At 35.2% G+C, this 23,203-nt stretch overlaps 1 protein-coding gene across 4 annotated transcripts in view; it reads left to right on the top strand.

Moving 5' to 3' along the window:
- LOC148957114 (phospholipid-transporting ATPase IF-like) overlaps positions 1-23,203 on the top strand; it is a 39,118-nt gene that overhangs the window by 9,846 nt on the left and 6,069 nt on the right. For all 4 annotated transcript variants that reach the window (XM_089115915.1, XM_089115916.1, XM_089115914.1 and 1 more), the window contains exons 2-36: positions 1,113-1,256; positions 2,027-2,116; positions 3,002-3,088; positions 3,704-3,811; positions 4,363-4,491; positions 5,195-5,298; positions 6,361-6,411; positions 6,819-6,883; positions 7,185-7,216; positions 7,887-7,936; positions 8,228-8,384; positions 9,080-9,164; positions 9,667-9,725; positions 10,097-10,153; positions 10,716-10,805; positions 11,381-11,443; positions 12,064-12,168; positions 12,835-12,878; positions 13,025-13,167; positions 14,373-14,476; positions 14,756-14,827; positions 15,148-15,189; positions 15,651-15,718; positions 15,827-15,881; positions 16,287-16,435; positions 16,882-16,967; positions 17,492-17,565; positions 17,986-18,234; positions 18,501-18,560; positions 18,937-19,064; positions 19,905-19,963; positions 20,316-20,392; positions 20,932-20,997; positions 21,133-21,242; positions 21,708-21,894. In XM_089115915.1, the coding sequence (XP_088972041.1) occupies positions 1,113-1,256; positions 2,027-2,116; positions 3,002-3,088; positions 3,704-3,811; positions 4,363-4,491; positions 5,195-5,298; positions 6,361-6,411; positions 6,819-6,883; positions 7,185-7,216; positions 7,887-7,936; positions 8,228-8,384; positions 9,080-9,164; positions 9,667-9,725; positions 10,097-10,153; positions 10,716-10,805; positions 11,381-11,443; positions 12,064-12,168; positions 12,835-12,878; positions 13,025-13,167; positions 14,373-14,476; positions 14,756-14,827; positions 15,148-15,189; positions 15,651-15,718; positions 15,827-15,881; positions 16,287-16,435; positions 16,882-16,967; positions 17,492-17,565; positions 17,986-18,234; positions 18,501-18,560; positions 18,937-19,064; positions 19,905-19,963; positions 20,316-20,392; positions 20,932-20,997; positions 21,133-21,242; positions 21,708-21,894 (3,249 nt within the window). The remainder of the gene's footprint in view (positions 1-1,112; positions 1,257-2,026; positions 2,117-3,001; positions 3,089-3,703; positions 3,812-4,362; positions 4,492-5,194; positions 5,299-6,360; positions 6,412-6,818; positions 6,884-7,184; positions 7,217-7,886; positions 7,937-8,227; positions 8,385-9,079; positions 9,165-9,666; positions 9,726-10,096; positions 10,154-10,715; positions 10,806-11,380; positions 11,444-12,063; positions 12,169-12,834; positions 12,879-13,024; positions 13,168-14,372; positions 14,477-14,755; positions 14,828-15,147; positions 15,190-15,650; positions 15,719-15,826; positions 15,882-16,286; positions 16,436-16,881; positions 16,968-17,491; positions 17,566-17,985; positions 18,235-18,500; positions 18,561-18,936; positions 19,065-19,904; positions 19,964-20,315; positions 20,393-20,931; positions 20,998-21,132; positions 21,243-21,707; positions 21,895-23,203) is intronic.

Raw genomic sequence — 23,203 nt, 5'->3', positions numbered from 1 at the left:
TCAATAGGAACCATTGTAAGAGTTGTGTTTAAACCGTCTACTTTATCTCAATAATGTTATCGATTAAGTTTTGTCTTGTTAAGAGATATATAATATTTATGACTATTTTGCAAACCATTAAGCATAAACAAAACAGGTGTCACATTAACCTTGGATCTAAAATTTCCGAGTACTTGAAAACAAAGTTAAATTATTCTCGAAATGCTTATCTACCTGTAGTCTGTGTGGTCCATTCTTAAACCATGCAACAAAAGCGTATTATTAAGGTAATAGGTTGAGAGATTTCCACGATAACATGAAAGTGCATGACATTTCGATCATACAATGACCAGGTTTGCAAAGCGGATTTCCTAAGACTTCTCGTTTCTTCAGGAAAGTGGGCACTTCTTCTTATGAAAATTGTAAGTGCCCATTTATCGTTACATAAATTATCTACAAGGTTGCCAAGTTTTGAAAAATAATACCTGTGAGATTTCACAAGCGCAGCTAGTGGTGTCCAGGGTTGGGGGCAGAAGAATTCCGAATTCCAGTAGATCAGGAAATGTAGGCCAGCGACAATGAATGATCACAGACATATTATAATACTGACACATTAACGCGTTTGACAATCATTCGCGCAACAGCTCTGGGCAAGTGATTGTTATAAACAATGTAGTGGAATGAAATGTGTTCAGCAACCACACAGGCGTTTGATCTGAATTGAAAGAAAAATGAGGCCCAGGAAAAAATCCGTGAGAAAAGTAACTCCTGTCGTAAGACTGTGAGAAAAGGTGAATATCCGTGAGTCTCACGGCCAAACCGTGAGACTTGGCAACCTTGTATCTAGGGTGTCCAAGGGGGCTTGGGTAGTCGTACCAAATGCATTCGTTTGCAATGGGCATGATGGCCATCATATCGATGACGATTGTAGCATTGGAATTACGTAACACAGGATATGTAAAAGGCAGCCTAATATTCGTTAGCCTTCATAGAACTGATAATTCATCTCCATCCATACTCCAAAAGCGCTCATACCAAAAGCTCATTGAGTCAAAGAAAGCCATTTGCCCAAGATTTGTCCTCCTTAGACTTAATATCAATAGCATTTATGCATTTTGTTCTTCTCTTTTTAGGACTTTTTCTTATGTAAAAGAGAGATAGATAGAGGCGAGCACCGAACAGTTTATGCCAATGGCAGACATCCAACTTCAGAACCAGGTGTTCATGTTCATAATTTGCACCAACATTTCGCAGATAACGTTGTTATCACGTCCAAGGTATCAGTCATTTTTTATTCTCTTTCTATTGACCGCTTCTGAGAAATTCAGCAAACAGCAACTGTACTGAGAACGTCATACCCCAGTTAGAGCATTTTCATTCACTTGTACCAGAAATACTGACTTACAAGAATTTATACATTTCACGATTACAAGTGTCTCTACATGCACTAATATGCACTAATAACAAGGTATCGTATTCTTCTAACAAATGTTTGGTGAACACTGGGCCGTGGCTATGAAGGGGGGGGGGGGGTTGTTTGGTTTTGACTGTTGTGCGACAACTCCCTTCCAAAAAATCAGTTTTAAGAACGAGTAATAATGTCCAAGCACACAAAGCAGTCAGAAGCTTATAGTTGTAAAATATAAGACAGTCACCGGTTACTTGGGAAACGTTGGCACAATTGGCTGTTTGGTTTCATATGCCATTGGCTATTACAGAATTAATATTTCAAAGTTTTAATTTATTTTGAAATTTGGACAATATTGTCAGGAATGTCAGTGATTTTGAAACGTGTTCTCTTCAGTGTTTCAAAAGATTCTGTAAATAATGCTCAAAAAAGTGACGAGATATCATGAGCACCAAATCTAGGTTTGCGATTATAGTGATCAATCATTGATTAGGGTCTGCTGTCCTGATTTGATTATTTCTATAGATGGTAGCTTATTAGCCATAATCTAATGGATCTTGTGTGACTATGGATATGGTAGTTTTCTGTTATTACTATATTTGATGGATGTTTGATATTCATTGTTTTTCTTCATTTTAGTATAAAGTATGGAATTTCATTCCAAAAAACCTGTTTGAGCAGTTTCGAAGAGTAGCAAATTTTTATTTCCTGTGTATAGTTATTGTTCAGGTGAGAATTTTTTGAAATGCAGTTTCAGCAAACATTTAATCTCTGCAGACAAGAACCTACTTTTACAAGGGTTAGACTGTGTCTTGGGTCTTGTTTCGAAGGCGAGTTGCATAATCAGAAACTCTGTCCTTAAAAATAATGAGCCTGATAGTTCCTTTAAAGCAAAAGGGGTGTCTCCTATGACATCATTTTTTAAGGGAGAATCCCTATAAGTATTGTTTGTAAGGCTGAAGTAGACTCTTTAATAAAAAATTTGGTTTCCCAGAAAGGCAGCCTATAGATTCTCTAATTTTTTGGTCCTTCTTAGTAGGGATTTTCTGTGCCTGATGATTCAAACAAGTTGTTATGTGCAAAAAATTTTTAACGCCTTCTAACGTAGGGATTTTCTGTACCCGGCCATACTAAAAATTGTTAATCAAACAAAAGACATACAAAATGGCCATACAAAAGAATTGTTCAGTGAAGATTGGCATATAATGAAGAATTCCTGACGACGTAGAGATTGCCTTGGGTGATATTTACGGAGAATCTTTAGGATCCCATGATTGACCATACATCAAAAAAATATTCAAGGAAATAAAAAGCCGGTCGTAATTTTTTTTGGAATGGAGATATGTTGGAAAGTTTTTCTGAAGTGGTTGCTTTAGCTGTTTTTAATCTTGATTGCTAATGATTCTATTGTTCTTTGCATTTCATCGTTGCTTTAGAAGTAGGCTTTCAGACATCCGTGTTTTTCTTCAAAGACAAGGCTTTCTCAGTAAAACATACGCATGTTTGGGTTATATGATTCAGCCAGAAAGCAGTTCAATTATCCATCGCATTAAATTTTGCTTCGATAATTTCCAGCCTTTTAATAGCACTGAATTGTTTATGTCACCTTTTCAGTTTGCCATACTCGACCGGACCCCAGTGAGTCCAACAACAAGTCTATTACCACTAGTTTTTGTAATAACGGTAACAGCTATAAAACAGGTAAGTGCGTCGCTCAACTATCAAAATAATCTTTTTTCGCATTTTTTCGGTCTTACTTAACAGCCTTGGCAACCGCTAAATAGTTGTTTTTCTTTCTACGAAACCATTAATCAATTTATCAGACTTTAGAATTTGAAGAGATTTTGATTAAAACACAAGAATATTAACATATGGATGCAATTTTCAAAGTAGTTCACTGTTTTTCTCCGTTGATTTGCAATTATCTATGCTATCTTCTGTTGCCCTGGTAGGTTTCCCACGATTTTCACAGATTCAAAGAGCCTTAGCCATGGCATAAATCCATCTGCTTTCCAATTTCTGTCATCGAATCCCAAACACATCAAGCATTATTTAACCAATCAAAACGTCACGTATATTTTCCTGCATGTGTGGCTCATGTCCATGCACAGTATTTGGATGTAGTGATCATTGAAAAATATTTAAAGTTCATTGAAATAGATCATCAATCTAGAACCCATGAACTCTAGTCTTTGACTATGCTCTTTCAAAAACCTCTACAAACAGTATGTTTGAAGTAGACTGAATTTTCTAGATTTACACTAATTATCGCTTGAATAAGGGTATCATATAAATAATTAATGATAATTTTTCTAGGGTTATGAAGATTGGAAAAGACACCAAGCAGACAAGGAAGTGAATAATCGAGACACCGAAGTCATAAGACATGGTACAATCGAGAAAGTCTTCTCGAAAGACATCAAGGTAAAACTTCAACGCTATCATTTATCAGTTAATCAATTTATATATGCTATGTAGTACTATATTTGTACTTTGTTATGATTGAATCTTGAATGATTGCTGGGGCGTCTTTATTTGATTTTCCAATTACATATTAATTTTTAGCGGCGAGAAGTTCTTTGGATTGAAATATCATTACTACATTACCGCAAAATATTGTCTAGGCCTACAAAGTCTCTAACTAACCAAACCACCTTGTCTGAATTCCCACCTTATGCGATTTTTAAGTGAAAGAACGTTTTTTGAAAACAATATATTAGTCGCTCAGCAATTGGAAAAAAGGAAACTTAGATGATTCAAAGTTTTTATTCTGCTGATGACTCTAGATGCTAGTATATAAAAATAATTCAAGGCTTTAACAGTTTGTTAAATGTGTAACAGATGTGCATCAATCTTTGGTTATGGCTTTTTGTGAATTGCATTATTGTTATTTTTCTTAGAAATTATCAATTAATCTATCCTTTAACACACTCTTAGATTAACACAACTTTATGTTATTGACATGTGTTTTTCAGGTTGGTGATGTAGTAAAAGTCTTTTGTGACGAAGAATTTCCGTGCGACCTTGTCGTCTTGTCTTCGCCCCACGAAGAAGGACAGTGTCACATCACAACTGCCAATCTAGATGGTGAAACTAATTTAAAGGTAAGATGCTCTATATACCAGCTTACATCATCCGGGCTCCTGCTAGAAGCGTATCAGAACAATTCTTGTTTCCAATGTTTGTTGTACGGTATCTTTGTATTATGGAAGAATCAACTTTTCAAATTGTTTTCGACTTTTCTTCAACGGCCTCGGACCAGTGTTGGTCTCGCTTTAGTTTTGTATTTTAGCCTTGTGCATTTCATGTGCTTTTTAACCAGTGGCGGACACCTGGGGGGAGTTGGGGCGAGGGAGAGGTCGCATGAAGGGAATGTTTGACGTCATCTTATCAAAACAATAGGCTTCCCCTTCCCTCCAGTATTTGACCAAGTGTCCGCCTCTGATTCTAATCTTCTCAACAGTGTCTGTCCTTGAACATCAATTGCTCCCTTACTAGATAAATGCTCCTTCTTGAGGCTATAGCTAAGGTCGATTTCCTCTAGTAGAATGGAATGGTCAAAGGTTACAGCTTTTAACAGCATCGCTAAAGGTTGAGAATGCTCTCCTTCTGTCCGACCAACAGCTAGTGGATACCTGGTAACAGCAATGGAGAGGCAAAAGGCAGCGAGAAATGGGACTGGCCAGCCTACAGCAGCCAACTTATTATGCCGTTGCCCTAGGACCAATACACTCAATATTCAAAACCCTTAAATTGTTTTTTCGTTTTGTCCATTAATCCCTTACATTCTCTATATTCGCTTTCAAGGTTCGGAAAGCACTGGCTGAGACTGCTTCTTTGAAGGAGGCTGATCAGCTTGCAGGTTTAGCAGCAGTCGTAGAATGTGACCACCCTGAATATGATATGTACAAGTAAGTTTGTTTCAGTTGTTAAGATTGTGCTGATGTAAACACCGTCATTTTCTCATCTCATATTTTTGACACAATTAGCTTCAAAATCAATTATGCATGCTGTTATTCTAATGATTCATATTTTTTCGTTGCAGCTTCTTTGACTTATTTATCTGTGTGTGTTTTGCAAAACTTATTGAAATTGCGTTTCAAATGCATGGTATTTTCTTTTCCATGATTCAAGGCATTTTCTTTAAGTAAAAAGTTCTCATGATGAGTTTTTTCATGAAAGCATAAAGGAATAACTGTAAGCAACAGACAATGGCTCAGATAAGAATTTCAAAAGGGGAGTTTAGGGAGGATGGGAAGAGGCACAATGTAACGCCGAAAGTGCTTAATTCTTGGATCCAGGGGCCACAGGAAAGTCAAAGACCTTATTTTCTTTTTTTGAGTCAAAGAAAAATTTTGAGGGAAAACTACCAGATATGCAAAAATTAAGAGAACTTAAGTCGAAGGGGGTAGTCGTAGAATTTCCTAATATTTATACACTCATGATTGGCTTCAATGGCGGCGCCAGCCACTAAGCTCTGGGGGGACAAACCAAAAAAATTTAAGCCACGCCCTTTTAACCACCAGCAAACGCCCTTTTACCAACAGGGAACGCCAATTTTATCCGAAGGGAACGCCTAAGACTTACTTTTGTTTGAAAATTGGCAGTTTTAAAATCATAGGATTAGATCACAAAAAGTACGGTGTCAAAATATTACCCCTACCCCAACATTTTCTCATTAAATTTGAACGAAATACAAAATCGGTTCTGCTGAAAACTGGGGGAGACCTGTCCCCCCAGTCCCCCCCCCCCCCCCCGTGGTGCCGCTACTGATTGGCTTCAACAGTTGAAGTTTTTTCCAAATTCTTTTGAAAATTTATTTGTAAGCTGGAATTGTCTGAGCAATAATTTCGATGCTAGTATGTATGTTTTTAAAGATGTTGTAATCTGAAAACAGCTACAATAAAACACCTCGATGAGATGTCGCTGTGGAAGTGTTCCCTGTAAACCTTTTCTGTACTTTTCTCCCGCAGATTCAATGGAAGGATGAAGTTTTATAATCATGGCAGCGAAGAGAAAATTTGGTACGTCTTTCGCTTTTTTAAGAATCGTCAATAAAATTATCCTTTGCTTTGATTTTTCTCATACTTAATGATTTTTCTGCCTTATGGAAGTTTTAGGCGATTTTCCAGATGCTTGTAATAAGCTTTTAAAACCCCTAGTCAACCGTATAGACAGGGATAGAGGCAATACATAAAATGATGATGACAAGTGTATTCATTTCAAAACTCTTGAGATCGTTCCTAGTTTTGATGAAAAATAACATACATGATAATATTTGCCTTGCTTGACTTTTAAGAACCCATGTTTTTGATTGTTTTTTTTTCGTTCTGATGAGACAAGTCAATGTTGTTTTGTAAATGACGTATTGACTCAGTGTTGAGATTTCAGTTTTCTTGTGCTCATTATGTTAACGTTTTTCTCCTTATAGTGCATTGGGACCATCAAATATACTACTTAGGGGCGCAAGGCTAAAAAATGTACCGTATGTTTTTGGTAAGTCATTTCTAAACCATTTACCCCTTTGCTTTTTAATTTGAAAATGTTTTGTTATTTGGAAAGCATTCTTTGAGAGTATCAGCTCTAGTTTTTCTACAAGTGCCTTGCAAAATGTCTTTAAAGAAATCATAATTTTTATATTTATTTGTGTTTTGTTTGATTTATAATATATCTTTCAACTTTACAAACTATTGATCTATCTGGTTATCGTATATGCCAATCAAACTGACGTCATAGTGTGTATCATAGTGAGATTTTCTTGGTCGTTTTGTCAACTTTAAGATTGTTTTTGTTACAGGTTTAGCTGTGTATACAGGGAAAGAAACAAAGGTAGATATAATTTCTAAATAGTTATGACTATTTCAAGAATACACAGAAGCATCTCTTCTGGGAAGAGAACATCTTCAATGTCCTTTAAAGTTTCCTTGGGTATTTCAATTGGTTAGGTGTTTTCTTTTCTAATCCAACTTAATGCCAATAGAATCTATAAAGAACGTGAATAATTATAACTTTTTGACCGGGAGCGCTTGATATAATCTGTACACTGTTTGGTTCGTTAGAGACAGGTTTTTGTCTTTAGGTCTTTTGTGTAAATGACAGCAAAATTTACTTATAGATATATTATATATTTAATGCCCCTGCTTCTTCAACATTTCTTTCTATTTCATGTCCCTTCTTTGTTACGCAAGAATTTTGTCAATGCCCTTGGCCTAGCCAAACTTTGACTGGCTGTGTTGTTAAATTAAGGGTAAAGCATACTATTGATTGTTACAGTGGTATGACACTGTGCTATTTGTCATAGGCTGCAGGCATGTTGACGACTTTCCGTTGATTCACTATCTTTTTTTTTAATCAAGGATGCTAGTATTTTGCCCAACGATCTGTCAGACCATTGTCACAAAGGTTGTAACATTTATCTTTGAGAGTTATATTCAGGATCCCAAATTTAGATATTGCTCTTGTTCTTTGTTGGTGGCAACTTATAAACTGTATTTTGTAGATGGCATTAAACCAACAAGAAAAGGCCACAAAATTTTCTTCCGTTGAAAGGTTTGTTTATGTTACTCTGTACCGCATCTTATCATCATCTTTTCACGATTCCAGTGCCTGTATTTGTTACAAATCTCTCGCAGAAAGGTATAATTGAATGGCTTGTCAAGGTTTTATCAGAAAAGTTAACTTTTGAGACTTGCTAAGCAAGTCACTTTGTTTGAAAATAGTCACTTTGTTGGAAGGCCCAGGAGGCTGGAACTAGGCTGAAGTACGAAATATTGCTCTCCCAACCTCAAACCATAACAACTAAGTGGTGTTTCTTCACACTTCCTCTTCTCATCTTTTTAGGACAATGAACACATATTTGTTGGTATTCCTTGGAATTTTGTTGGTCGAGGCAACCATTTGCACAGCGCTAAAATATGGTTGGCAAGAAAAACCAGAGGGGGCCAAAGCCTGGTATATTTGGGGTAATTCGATGAAGATTCCAAAAGATAACGAGAAGGTTTCTAGTTTGTGTGATAATCACTTTTTAATCAGTTGTGCCCTCAGAAAGCTTCTCTGAATAATAATCATGATAATAATTAACGTCAAATGCAAGTGTCTTCTTTCTTTTTTAATGGCATCGAAGGTATATAGATAAATTATACAATCAAACATACATAAGTTGGGTCTCTTCAGATCAGACAAAATAGTCAGATTCATGCGAAGTCCGACATGAGTCTAAAAAAACCGGAAAATGAAGCACCGGAAAGTAAAAACCGAAAGTGGACATCGAAAATCATATCAAGCACGACAGAATTAAGAACATAACGTTATCAGCTGAAGTAAAGATTGAATAGATATATTATTACATAAACAGCATTTACCATTTCATCAACGCCTGTAGCAGCTGATATGTTTCTTAAAAAAGGTCATTGGCATGAAATATGTAGCAATATCTTGGTTTTGTAATCATATCTTTCTCTTTGTCGATATTTCGGTGTATGTGGTTGATTAAGTGGATTTATCATGGAATTGGAAGTTTGTGTTTTGCAAGACAACTTTAGCTATTGCATTCAAAAAGATAAACTGTTTTAGAAATAACCGTCTTAAAAGATAAAACAAACTTTGTTTCAGTATATTCAGCTTTGATATGATAAGTTTCTACTCGTTATATTTAGAAATTCTACATTTTTAACTTTTTAAATTTATTTGCAGAATGCGTTGAACATTTTTGTCGACTTCCTTGCTTTCCTTATACTATTCAACTACGTCATACCAATTTCTCTGTACGTCACAGTTGGTAAGTGGCTCTTTTTTTGGGTCAAATATCGCTTTAGCTTGAAGCAGCCCATCTTGGCGCCAGGTTTAAGTTTGCCGCAGCTGGCAGTTTCAAAAAATGCTCAATTAGTTGCTACCTTTATGTCGCCAGAGCGTTGTCTTCAAAAACAGATTTGTCTCAAATTTTCATTAGTTGGTCGACAATCACAGTTTTTGTCCATACGCAGTTGAGGAGACATTTTAATTAACATTGACGGGTCTTTGACCCAGTTCTCCCTCTACTGTAATGTCTACTGTAATATTTTTTTCGAGAATGGAATGCTTAAATTAAGTCTTCTTTGCAATTTTGACGTCCATTTCACCACTTTTTGGAATCCGCGACTGTTTTCCTTGGCAACAGAATCCCTGATTTTGCTGATTTCGAATTTCGCCACTGAACCATGACTGTTTTTATTTTTCAAAGTATAATCAATCATAAATTTATTCATAAATATATACAAATATTCAACTGTAATTCTTCTTAGAGCTGCAGAAGTTTTGTGGTTCTCTGTTTTTCAGCTGGGACATGGAAATGTATCATGAGGTATTTGCTACTGACGTTCGATCTAAAACATTTTTACTGAAAGCCCATTAAGCACTGCAAATATTTATATTTGGTAAACTTACCCCTTGGTGGATAAGACACTCATAATGTTACTCCCCTTTTGCTGTTTTTAAATAATTTCATTACTGTTTCATTAGCTTTGGAGGTTTTTGTTTTACTAGCATTTTCTTTCTCCTGACTGTAATTGTCAGCATTTGTCATTTTGGAACTTGTTATATTTTTTGTTTGCATATATCATATATCATTAAGCAATTTTGGAACTTATGCCAATCGCTTTAGGTTATGGATCATTTCCCTTTTAAATCTTCATGCTCCTTTTTTACCAGTTCTTAAAATATTGCTGTTTTCAGCCTACTGATGAGCCAGCCAAGGCCAACACCTCGGACTTAAACGAAGAGCTTGGACAGGTAATATATCCTTTTGGTCACTTGTCTTGTTTCAACACAAAGGTGACAATGAATCTTTTTATAAATTGAGGATGTGCCCCCCTAACAGTCTTTCGTTTTGTAACTACTGGGATACGTTACCCCCATGTCATGCTGGCACGGGTTGCTACATCATGTACATAATCATTATAATCAAAGCTGATATTTTATTTGATCTCATAAAGATCTAGAAATTCATTTGCAACTTTTCCTCGTTACAGTAGTATATTAACGTATCATAGCAAAATTACATCTCAAAATAGAATTGTAGATAATTGCAATCTACTTCCACTGTGAGTTGTAAAGTAACTTTCGGGTTTAAAAAAACAATCTGGTCCGCTAGTTTCTGAATTTGGCCTATGCTTGCATAATCTTCGAATATTTACTAATTATATTATAGAAATGATGGTCATAATGTTAGAATTATTGGAAATTTTATCTTAGCAGACAAATATTGGTTTAAAAGGTATTGGTACTATACAGGCTGTGCACTGAAACCTTTAAATGGAGTATGTTTTTTATTGCAACATTTTTGCTATGACAGGTACAATACTTGTTCAGTGACAAAACTGGTACTTTGACCGAAAATGACATGCAGTTCAGGCAATGCTCTGTGAATGGGATACAGTATTCGGTATGGTTATAAGATATTGTCAAGCTTTTATCCTCAAATTCATCACTGTTTTTCTTTTGGTAACCAAAGGAGCACTTGAATTATGACATGTTAAAAATATGACGCGTTTCTCCATATGAATCGACAAAAGCCACTCTAGTAATGTTATCTGATTGCACCGCAGAAGTTGTCATGGATGTCTGGTTCATTAATCATGAGATTAATATCTTTAAAGATATTCAGGAACAAAACAATACGACGACGAGAATCCAATGTAACGAGATAAAATTCTCAAAATAAATTATTCTCGTCGTCGTATTGCTTTGTTCCTAAATATCTTTCGTATTATTACTCATTGCAAGATTTTAAGAATCCGGCGGACAGCCTATCCTGCGGTTCTTCCTTCTTATACATTAATATCTTTGTCACCCAGCCAAAAGTGTCCTTGAAATTGTGGCGATTTTTTGCCTTGATGCTTATTGCCCCCCTTTAAACTTTCCAAAAAAGAATGCGGTTTGGTTAAAGTTTTGCTTTCACATTTTTTGCTTGTTTTTTGTACTTTCTGTTTATTTACGTTAATAATTTGTAACTCATAGGAGGAAAGCGAAGGATTTCTGGATATGCAAGATAATACCATTCAAGAAAAGACGAGTCTTCCTGTACGTACCGCAATTTTGCATTGTTTACATCAGTATACATTTATCAGTAAGATTGTGTTAAAAATGTAAATGCTAACCAGCAAGTAACTAAAAATTGACTGATTTGCATTGAACCGTCATATCTGTACATACTTATTGCATTCTCTGTAAGATCACAACCTCTCTACGTAAAGTTTAGAGAAACTGGTTTTTTTAGCACGGTGGAATGACCGATGATCGTGGGCTAGGCTAAAGGCCTAGCTTGATTGTAGACAATGCGAAACGTAACAAAATGCGGTGACAGTGACACACATTTCCCAAAAAAGGAATTACTAAGACAACAGCGTGACAAACAAACATGTGACATAAACACGCAACAGAATCAATAAATTTAGCTTGACATAATGATGATTATAATCGAAGAATACAAATTCTAAAACGTTAGATGTGTAAGATTCAAAACAGTAAAGCGTGAAGGCAACTTGGATATCGTTTGACGATGCCATGAAAAATGAACTTTTAAATTCAGGACCTATAAGCTATGAAACCTCAACAAGATCTTCTTCAGCTGCGCGTGAATCAAAAGTTGATGTATCAGCGAAGTAGCGTTTATATTAAATGTAGCTTTTTGGCTGTTGCAGGATGACGTCAAAAATTTTTTGATAACATTGGCCTTGTGTCATACGGTCGAGGCTGAAAAACTGCCAGAGGAGAAGCAGACAGATGAAGAAAAGTATGCGTACCAGGTGTGTAGGATTTTAAGTGGTGCCAATTATTACTGTGAATATTGTAAATATAATATTTGTTTGAAATCGACTTTAGCTGCTTTTATGAACAGAATTAATGAACATTTATGTAAACATATACTTGTAAAGAAATTTACATAATCCAAGCAGTGGTATTTCGGGTGTTGTGCAACGTTTGATCATAATCTAAATAATTGATAATGTAAAGTACTGTCATATAGTTCTCAATGCCGTATACAGGGCTGTAAACACTTGGTGTATAGAACAGTGTTCTAAGTTCTGTGTTCCGCGTTAATGCGATCATCAGGCAAAACAATTAGTTATCCTTTGTACGAGAAAAAACAAATTGAAGTGACATTAGCTCTTCGTGAGGAAAAGGAATCTGAGCTACTCATTTTAACGTATATTACGCTATATATTTATATAGCGTGTCTGAAAAGTAACACCAGATGGTACGAAATTCTCTTTTTGGATTTAAAATGTATTTATTCGTACATTGTATATCATGCATTTTGTGATAATGTTGCTGAAAAAGTTGAAAACTGAAGTTTCGAGAAATGATTAATTTCTGATAAATTACAAAATTAAGGGCTGTATAATTAGTCATTGCATGTATAATTAGTCATTGAGTGAAAACGAATTAAGTTATTGTTTGTTTCCATTTAGGCCTCATCGCCAGACGAAAAAGCCCTTGTTGAAGTTGCTGCAAGGTAAAATTTATTTTATCAATTCTGAATTTTTACAACACTCTCTATGAATTTCTGTTACTTGCCAAGGACCTGTTGCTAACTCGGTTTTCCAATACTTTATAACCTACACGAATGTGTTTTTTTCAAAATGTTTTCTTGCTTTGCAGATTTGGCATCGTGTTCAAAGGTAGGACTGGCGAAAACATGGAGTTGGAAATGGATGGAGAAGTTAAATCATATAAGTTGCTTCACGTTTTAGAGTTTGATTCTGCGAGAAAAAGAATGAGCAACATTCTTGAAACACCTGAAGGTATGTCGTAATTTGCATTTTCGCTACGTACTTCTGTCAACAGAGTATAAACTATATGACATTCACACGTTGTCTTCTACATTTCTTTTTTAATTCCTCAACGTCATATATTACATACTTTGTATGAAAACTCATTCCGGATTCAAAATCCCTTTTCCTAAAGCTAAATTACAGAGCCCTTTGGAAGCCATGTATCTGCAACTGAAGCTTTCAAGCAATCGAGGAAAGGCAACACAAGCATTGCTTAACGTTTCTATGAAAAGTGCATTTATGAGCCAAAATTTTCATGGGAGAGGGAGGCCGGAGAGGACTTAGGTATCTAAACAAAGATTGACACGTTGATCTCTATGCGAATTCAGTTCCCAAGAAGTACATGCAAAATCAACATTGATTCAAGGCTTTTATAGACTGCCATCCAAGGCTCTCTAGGCGATGCCCACTTAGGACCAAAGCGCTATTTAAGAATCTGAGAGCAGATAACGCTGTGTTTTCGTAATTATCGTCATTATGTTCTCCTGCATCCACCCAACACCAAATTTCTTACGGTAGGACTTAAGTTTCGTGATCGTATCTCCATTCTTGACCTGAAAACGCGATTTTAGAAAATCTCCCAAATTAAGAACCGTTTTTCACCACACCGTTTTTGAAAGTCTAAATTATGCATTTTGAACGACCCTCATCAGAGATACGATTTCTTTAAAGTAGATTTGGGGAGATTTTAGATCGAATCAAACTTGTGGTTCTTGAAACTTCTCCTTCATTAATTATTTCACTTGTCAGGCTCAAAATATGAGGTGTCAAAAAGCTTATCAGCATCCAATACCATCAATGACCGTTTCATCCTTTATAATCTTCTTCTTAATTAAGCCATTAGGATTTCAATCCCTAAAAATGAATTTAGAAACTTTGGTGACTTCTCATTCGATATCTGGATTCGATTAAGGTAATAAGGAAGAGTCTTGAGCGTGCGACTTACGTTTTTAAAATTCCTTGTTCTTGTAGCGATGTTTTGAAATTAAGTGCAAAAAGCCATTAAAAAAATTGTTTCTTTGGCACTGGCAACCATATTTGTTATCAAGTTTTAACACCCTTCTTGCTTTCCTTTTTTCTAACCATTTGTCCTACTAAATAGCCGCTTTGCAGATTTTCTAATGTATCATGGTCAAATTCTGGCTGTTTGATACATTTTTCTCGTTCCTCCCTAGGTGACGTGTTGATGTTGTGCAAGGGAGCTGAGTCACATGTTTTGGACAGAGTCATATCTGGTCACGTGGATAAAACACGTGATCACATCGATCAGTATGCCGAGGTTTGTTTTCACCCGCATGATTACTTTTGTTTGATGTAGCGAGGCAGTAGATAATCACTGGAACACAGCGATTGCAATCACCGGAACAGATAGACTGATTACAGAATGATATCAGCCTCCCTACAAGAAAGTTGTTTGTAAATGAGCCCGGTTAAAATACAGTATAAGATAGTGATACATGACAAATAATATCCTGGCCTCTAGGCTCGATGAAACTATTGAAGGAGCATAATGCAGTTTTCGACCATTTTATTAACTTTTCTTGTTTTATTGTTTTAGCTTGGTCTACGGACACTGACAATTGCTCGTCGAAGGTTCACTGCGGAAGAATTCAAAGAGTATGATTCAAAGGTAGTTGATCCACAATCTATCTGTTTGTGCTGTGAAAAATTTTTTAGGTATCTTGCCAAGGCACAAAATTCCTTCTCTAATTTTCTTATTAGCAGCATTCGTTTGGAGGAGGAAAATTTCTTTCTTAAATTTATTTTTTTTAAATGTTTTACCAAAAATTTTGGGCTAGATTTATGATCTAATTGTCAGTCTTGCATTAATTATCTTATTGTGTCAACAGCAATGTTTATTTGCACCTTTTTGCCTTATATTCTCAATTTCTAGGATCAACTAAATTTGCTCAAAACCCTTGAATATTTTGTTTTCTCTCGGTGTTTTAGCTTATCGCAGCTCAACAGGCCATAACAGATAGAGAAGAACAGGTTTTCTTTTCAATTCAAACTTTTTGAACAAATATTTCTGAACCTGAATGACAAATCAAGAGAATCTACCGATTTATATCCTGGTATTTCAGAAATAATCGAAAATCTCAATTCAGTTGCGTGGGTAATGAGCTGCAAATCAGTGTATGGAAGGTCGAATGACAAAGAGCAGCTTCGTTATGATTAGTAGGCTATTTAAAGATGTGGAGTTACCACCTCTTATCCATTGATTCTCTTTGACGTCTTTTTTATATCCATTGATCAACTCTGAGATGGTATTTCCAAGAAGTTTTTTCCCAGATAAATCGCTGATGTTCAGTTTCTTCGACTCTAAATTTTGTTATTATTGCATAGTTCAAGACATATTGTGTAAAAGGCCATCTTTTGCTCAAACCTTTCCCCTTCTTTTTTTGTTATTTAAGTTTTGACATATTACTTCTAACATTAATTTTTTCTTACAGCTTGCAAGAGTATTCGATGAAGTCGAACGAGATCTTGAATTGCTTGGTGCAACTGCTGTCGAGGACAGGTACTTTATTACAAAATTTCTGTTACTCATATTTAATGACTTGATTGCAATATGTAGTTTGTTCGGTGTTTTGAGATCTGCCGTTCATTTGATATTCTTGTCTTGCAGGTTGCAAGACGGTGTTAAAGACACTATTGAGTCCCTGAGGCATGCTGGGATAAAGGTACTATAAAATCTTTGCTCCTTTTTCCAAAAGTCTCTAATGATGTATTTTGAAGTGGTATAGTTATCGTAGTAATAGTGCATGGTGACCTAAAGGTTCGTCAATTATTTAGTTGAGTTATGAAGACCCAAATTATCCGTTCTAGCTCACTAGAGATGAAAAATCTATACAAAAGCTGGGTGCTGCAATGCGGAACGGGTGGATTACTACGTGGGTGTAGTACCATGAAAGAGTCTGGGGCTACTTTAATTGCCCCGAAAATTTAATTTCTGCTTTTGGCTATTTGACTGTCTTTGAATATATATACCTTTTATCTTTATTGCCCATACACTGTTCTTTATCAAACTTTAAACGATTTGAAATTTTTTTGGATTTCTTGGATGTGAGTGGCATTTTGACATTTAGGTTTGGGTATTGACCGGAGACAAGCAAGAAACCGCTGTAAACATTAGTCATTCATGCGGCCATTTTCAGCATGGCATGCAAATTATGTATTTGGTTCAAAAGAAAACTGCCGTTGAGGTTAAATCGACTCTAGAGGACATAGAGAGGAGGTTGGTTTCTTCAAGATAGTCTATTTTGACATCTGACCATTCACCCTTCTGCAAACTTTTGACCTTAACCAGTGAAATTTGACCTTGTTTTTGGATTTTTACCTTTGACATAAAAAGCAACCTAAATAGGATGGGCAAAAATCGGTGTCTTGTTTTCCTCAAAAAGGGATATAAAATGGTCGTCAAACCAAGATATTATCTTTACGTTACATTATTGTGTCCTTGTACAAAATTTCGATACTTTCAACCATAGCTCACAAATGACTAGACCAGGTCTTCAGAATTGATATAATCTTTAATCTAACGTAATCATTTTTTCTTATTCAGGTATAAAATTATGGATACATCGTACTACCTTTTGTCAACAGCTTGCTTAGCCTTTGCTTAAAGGTTTGTAATACCTGTTGTGCCAATAGATGATAAAGATTTTTATTGACTGATTGCAGGCTGGAAGACAACAAATCTGCTGAAACTGAATTTGCTGTTGTTGTTGATGGTTCCAGCCTTTTACTGGTGATGGAGTTTTGCTCTGGTAAGTGTAATATCGGTCGTCACATTGCTTGTAGGTATGAAAAATCATCAATAGATCAAGAAAGGTTGATGCCTAAAACTGATTCGAAGAAGCAAATGTATTTTAGTCCGTGTATGACATCGCTTAAGATGATGTTTTAACTAACTTATTTCATTTTTCACTTGATCCTGTAGATTAGAAGTGAAAGTGGATTTTCCTTTACTTCATCTTATGGCACATGTCTTTTGATTTTATAGTTAGTTTGGGAATTAATCTTTGCAATCACATTGCAATTATATTTATTTCGCTCTAATCGCATTTTATGAAGAATGAGCATGCTAAACTTTTGGAAAACGATTCGCCAAAAAGCCGTTGAAGTGGCATTGGTAACATGTAAAAGGATTGTAAGACGAAATTAATTGTCTATCAGCCTAAAATTACCCTATTTCAATACTAATCACTTAATTCATGATTTTAAATTTTCTTTTGGAACACTCCATACCATACAAATGATTGTTCAAGTAATAAAAACAATTTCTTTTTAGACCAATTTGTACGAGTTGGCCAGAGGTGTGTTGCTGTGCTCTGTTGTCGAATGTCTCCATTGCAAAAAGCTCAGGTTGGTTTTTAAGAAATAGCTTTGCTCTTTGTATTTGTGTACCTTTTAAACATTAATTGACATCCATATTAATTCTTGTAATCCCGGTAGCAGCAAGGAGTCATTTATCTAATGTACTTAAGGTAGAATCTCAAAAGTTTTGGATGAAAACCTTCTCACTTTGAAACATCAACCAATTTCATGACTTTAACTTTAATGTACCCGTTCTGACAATAAATGACAAAATTTGAATTAGCTTTGTTATATAGAAATGGATTGACCCCTGCTTGAAATCACGAGAAAATATTGTTAAAATTTTGGATAAACTGCTGTAACAGTCTTTTTTTTGTAATTCCTGGTCTTTTATTGCCTCAATTAACAGCCAAAGGTAGGCTTATTTTTTGATTGTGTTTACAGTAATATTAATATATTTTTGCGTAGGTCGTTAGGCTTGTCAAGCATTCTTCAATAAAGCCAATAACAATGGCGATAGGAGACGGTGCCAACGACTGCAGTATGATACAAGAGGCCCATGTTGGCTGCGGAATTATGGGTAAAGAAGGCAGACAGGCAGTGCGAACGAGCGACTATGCATTCCATCGATTCAAATATCTGAAAAGAGTCGTTCTTGTACATGGTTACAACTATTATTCTCGGCTCACGGTTGTCGTTCTGTACTTCTTTTACAAGGTCAGTTGAAGTTTATACTTTATCTAAACTGTTAATACTTTTGCCTTAAAAGTTTTCACTTTAGCGAGATGTTTTAGTAACTTTAGAATTTTAAAGACATTTTGTTGTCGCTAGTCGCATTGTTTTTAAGCTAAAGCTTGAAAGGAAAAAATATTATAACACATTGTCGTAAATTTTAACGAATCGATTGGCTTCACTCTTATGCAAAAATTTACAAAACATTAATTCTTATAACATTTTGTAATTTTGAACTTATTTTTTTGCAGAATGTGGCTTTCATCACACCTCAGTTTTATTTCCAATTTTTCTGTGGATTTTCGGCTATGGTATGTTCAATGACACCACGAATCCATGTAGCTTGTTTGTGGAAATAGAGTGAAAGCATATTCATTTCCTGTTTTATTTTTTAATTTCTTATTCTCTATTTATCTTCTGGAAACAGTATATCTCAATAGATTTTTTATTATTTAACCCTTTAGTATTAACAACCATATAAAATGTGAAAATTAGTTAAATTTCATAAAGTAGAATACTTTTGCTTCTAGGTTTGAGCTACAAGGTCTATTAGCAAGCATTTAATTGTTTAGAATAACTTGCACTCTCCAATGAATTATTAAGATTTCTTTTTAAAATCAACGAGAGATTTTAGTATATAGGGCAAAATTATAAGATTTAATAATAAATTTGTTTTTCTCGTTTCAGCCAATTTATGCTGGAGTGTTTCTCACATGTTTTAATATCTTCTTCACCTCGTTGCCAATCTTGTTATATGGCGTGTTTGAACAAACTTTGAGACCACAGACGTTACTCGATAATCCTTGTCTCTATAGGTAAAACATTTATCAAATAATCATGTCTCTGAAATATTTTATCTTCTCGAAAATCTCATGCTCCTACTTCAGATAACTTGAGAATTATCTACATAATTGTATGAAAATTTGTATTATTCCGAAATTGATATGTTTATTCATGCTATAATACACCTTGATTCCTTTCAATTGATCTTTAAAGGGCGAAACTAGAACTGATAACCTTTATCGTTAGCTAATCAATCTAGAGTTTTGTTAACCATACTCTCAAAATCTAAAACCTACATTGAAATATGTGTTAGAAGTAATTTCCGGTTTTAAAAAGAGATACCACTCTTCTTATCACTACAAAGAGCAAAACTTTAACAAGAGCCAGGACTGTAGACGGTAATTTAGATTGATCTTGTCCTTAGATTTTCGAGACATTTTCAATTTACAAAGGATATAGAGCTTCTGTGTACCGTATACTGTAGTGAATGATGCTTGTGACATGTGATAAGAGCCAATGCAAACAAACCAGGCTCTTCTAATACTACACCTCAACGCATTGAATGGAAGTCAGAGCCGCAAGGAACATTTAAGCTAGTTATTTTAAATCTTTCTGCCCCAATGGAGCAGACAATATTAAACTCTCTCCAATATTTTCTCTGGTAATTTATATTGCATCCCCGAATTCCAAAGATTCAATTCATAGAAAGTCTCACCTCAAAGTATTTTGGGCTGCAGAAGAAGCATTTTATTCATATTATTCTGCTCTTGAGTGTTTTAGTTCTTCCAAAATTTTACCCCTTTGAATAAACTTTGTTATCATATAAAATATTTAGCTAATGAAATAAGAAGTTTTGTCTTTTATCAACGTAGAGAGTTGGCGAAGAACAGCAAAATGTCTTGGAAACAGTTCTTCTATTGGAGCTTATCGGGTATGTTGCTGAGATTCTCTTCAAATATTTATTGCTTATGATAATTGTATACAAATTATATATATAAATATATATTCAGCAACTTTTTGAGTTGAGGAAAAATTCAATCTCAGCAGAATTGTTCTTTTGTCAAGAGAAGAATATCTATATAAACTCAGAGTTATTTAAATTTCCCTGGGGTAGAAAAAAATTTCAGTGAGAGAAAATTTTTTCAGCGTGCAATTGAAATTTATCTGTATTGTTCCCTAAAAAAATGTATCATATTTTAAAATTCTTAATAGAGAGGACAACAGCTTTTTTCGCTTAAAGGATCCTTTATTTGACATAAGTAACCATTTGTTTATCCTCTTAGGCATATGGCATTCTCTTGTTGTCTTTTTTGCTTCAAAATGGATGTTTGATGAGGGATCGTTTCATAATGGTCTTTTGGTATGTGCAGTAATTTTTAACTACTGTTGTTTGTTTCCTATTTCTCCAAAAGTGGTTTTTAAATTATTTATCTTTTCCTATAAACAACGTTCTAATAACTTATACATTTAAATTTGCTGCAGGCAAATTTCACACAGCAAATTGGCAAATTTCACATTCTAAACGTTGATCGAATCAAATTTTATTTTGCTACAAATTAACTCATTAAGGTGTGAACGAAAAGTTTTGTGATTTTAATCGAGGCAATCTGATAAATTTTGTTCCTCCTGCAAGCAGTTATTTTAGATTGATTTGAATTTATGAAAGTTTTGTTGAGATGATGGCTCAATCTATTCATTCTGAGGAGACTTCCTGCAAAAAAATGCACCAAAACTGGCCCCGTATACAATAACCTCAAAAGACAATAGACAAATCCCAACCTACATTCATTGCTGGAATTATTTGGACATTCATATTCTTAACACCCTATTTTGTATATAGACAGGAAATTTTGATACAAAGTATAAAATTTAATTCAGCTTTGAATTTTTTTCCCTTAGGGATATGGCGTGTATTCATTTGGCGTGTTTGTCTTCACAATAGTTGTTTTCATCACAAACCTCAAGGTGGGTGCTTTCTTTATTTCTACCGTTACTAGTATGATATTCCCGCATTAAAATATCTTTTTCAAATCATTTACAAGATGTCGTGTTTTTCTTCTAATTTTGAATTTTTTATGGTGCCATATTTTTTACTTTTAGCTATCCCTGATGACGCATTATTGGACGTGGATGACACATTTCGTCACATGGGGATCGGATTTATTCTATTTCCTTTTCCTGCTTGTCTTGTGTGAATTTGAGTGGCCATGGTGAGCTAATTCTTTCTTTTTATTTTGTTCTCAAAACTGCTTTCAAACCCTACAGTGTTACTTTCTTTCTCATTAGATATTCAGATTTTTACTTGAAGGCGAACAAATCTGTTGGTCCTAAGATATCATTAAGAGGGCCCTTTATTGCCAATCGAAAGCACTCGATTTATTTTTGTGAATTTGATTTGATAATTTGAATGAAGTATCAAACAAATTATTTTAAAAAAGTTCGATACTTCTCCGTTGCACATTCAAGACGTTTTTATTGGCAAGTGTCCATAACTTAGCAATCTATGAGGCAAGCCTATTGTTTTGATAAATGACGTCACACTTCCCCGTTGTTTTTTTTAACAAATGACCATTGTCCTCCAAAATATTAGGGTTTACTGCCCCTCTCGCCTCCAGATGTCCGCAACTGCCCTCACAGGATTTTTTTATACACATGAGGCTCTGTTCGTTTTCTAGGAAGGGTCTCCGGTCTGCTTTTGACATGCAGCTCGATATGGATTTGTACCAAATCATTTACATGCTGATGAAATCTGCACCATTCTGGTTTGGCATGATCATTTTTGTCATCTTGGCCGTCTTACCAGATATTCTTGGATCGATCACGAGTCGCCATCTTATTCCCACGGACATACAAAAAGCTCAGGTAGGTACAATACTTGTGTTGTATTAAACTGTATTTCCAGTCAAGCACCAGAAATTCTTTCATGTAAAGGTGGCTCTTTCATTAAACTCAATCCTGAATGGGTAGGTGCCCTTCCTAACCTCTCATGGTGACACCTGCAGCTCATTTTTTATATTCCTAGGATATATTCCAAGATTTTTTATGGTCAAGTGAATATTTGTAAGACTTTTATTGCGTCAGTTAATTCTTATTTGAAGCATTTGATTGAAAGTTCCCTAGAAACGCTACCCATCTGGTAATCAAGAGCAGCTCGGGTTTTTTCTCGTATCATAGTCAATTTCTCATTGTTCACATTAATGTTCACCTTAATGTTTGCCTAAATGTTCGCTTTATTTTGCGTCTTCATGTTCATCTTAACGTTCATCTTAACGTTCATCTTAACGTTCATCTTAACGTTCATCTTAACGTTCATCTTAACGTTCATCTTAACAATCACCTGAATGTGTGTCCAAATGTTGGCCTAAATGTTCGCTTTAATTTGCGTTTTCATGTTCACCTTAACGTTCACCTTAACGATCACCTCAATGTGCGCCTCAATGTTCACCTTAATGTTCGCCTAAATGTTTCCTTTACTTTGCGTTTTCATGTTCTCCTTAACGTTCACCTTAACGATCACCTCAATGTGCGCCTCAATGTTCACCTTAATGTTCGCCTAAATGTTTCCTTTACTTTGCGTTTTCATGTTCACCTTAACGTTCACCTTAACGTTCACCTTAACGATCACCTCAATGTGCGCCTCAATGTTCACCTCAATGTTCGCCTAAATGTTTCCTTTACTTTGCGTTTTTATGTTCTCCTTAACGTTCACCTTAACGTTCACCTTAACGATCACCTCAATGTGTGCCTCAATGTTCACCTTAATGTTCGCCTAAATGTTTGCTTTAATTTGCGTCTTCATGTTCATCTCGATGTTTGCCTTAATGTTCACCTTAATGTTCGCCTTGTGCTTTGCAAAAAGAGCGAGTTTAGGCCCTCTTTCCCAATTGCAGTCAATGAAACACTTCTGGCCAAGTTTCCCTCTTCATTTTATAGAATGAGTTTGGTTGGGTAATTGAAGCCCATAACAAGAGAGCATATTAGAAAACTCTGGACCTTTTGATTAATAATTTAACAAACATTGCTACAGATTCCACATTTTTAACCTCCTCTTTAACCTTTTACCAAACAATTTTGTTCATACTGCATCAGCTATTCAGCAATAAGTTTGGGTAGAAAATATTTTCCCCAAACAACTTTGAAGAATGGAAGGTCACCTTCACACTTTCAGAAG

Source organism: Rhopilema esculentum, unplaced genomic scaffold (assembly GCF_057945365.1).
Source record: "Rhopilema esculentum isolate cy_ngs unplaced genomic scaffold, ASM5794536v1 HiC_scaffold_37, whole genome shotgun sequence".
Lineage (NCBI taxonomy): Eukaryota > Metazoa > Cnidaria > Scyphozoa > Rhizostomeae > Rhizostomatidae > Rhopilema > Rhopilema esculentum.
Note: the sequence above shows the minus strand (reverse complement) of the source record. Positions and strands in the feature narration are given on the sequence as shown.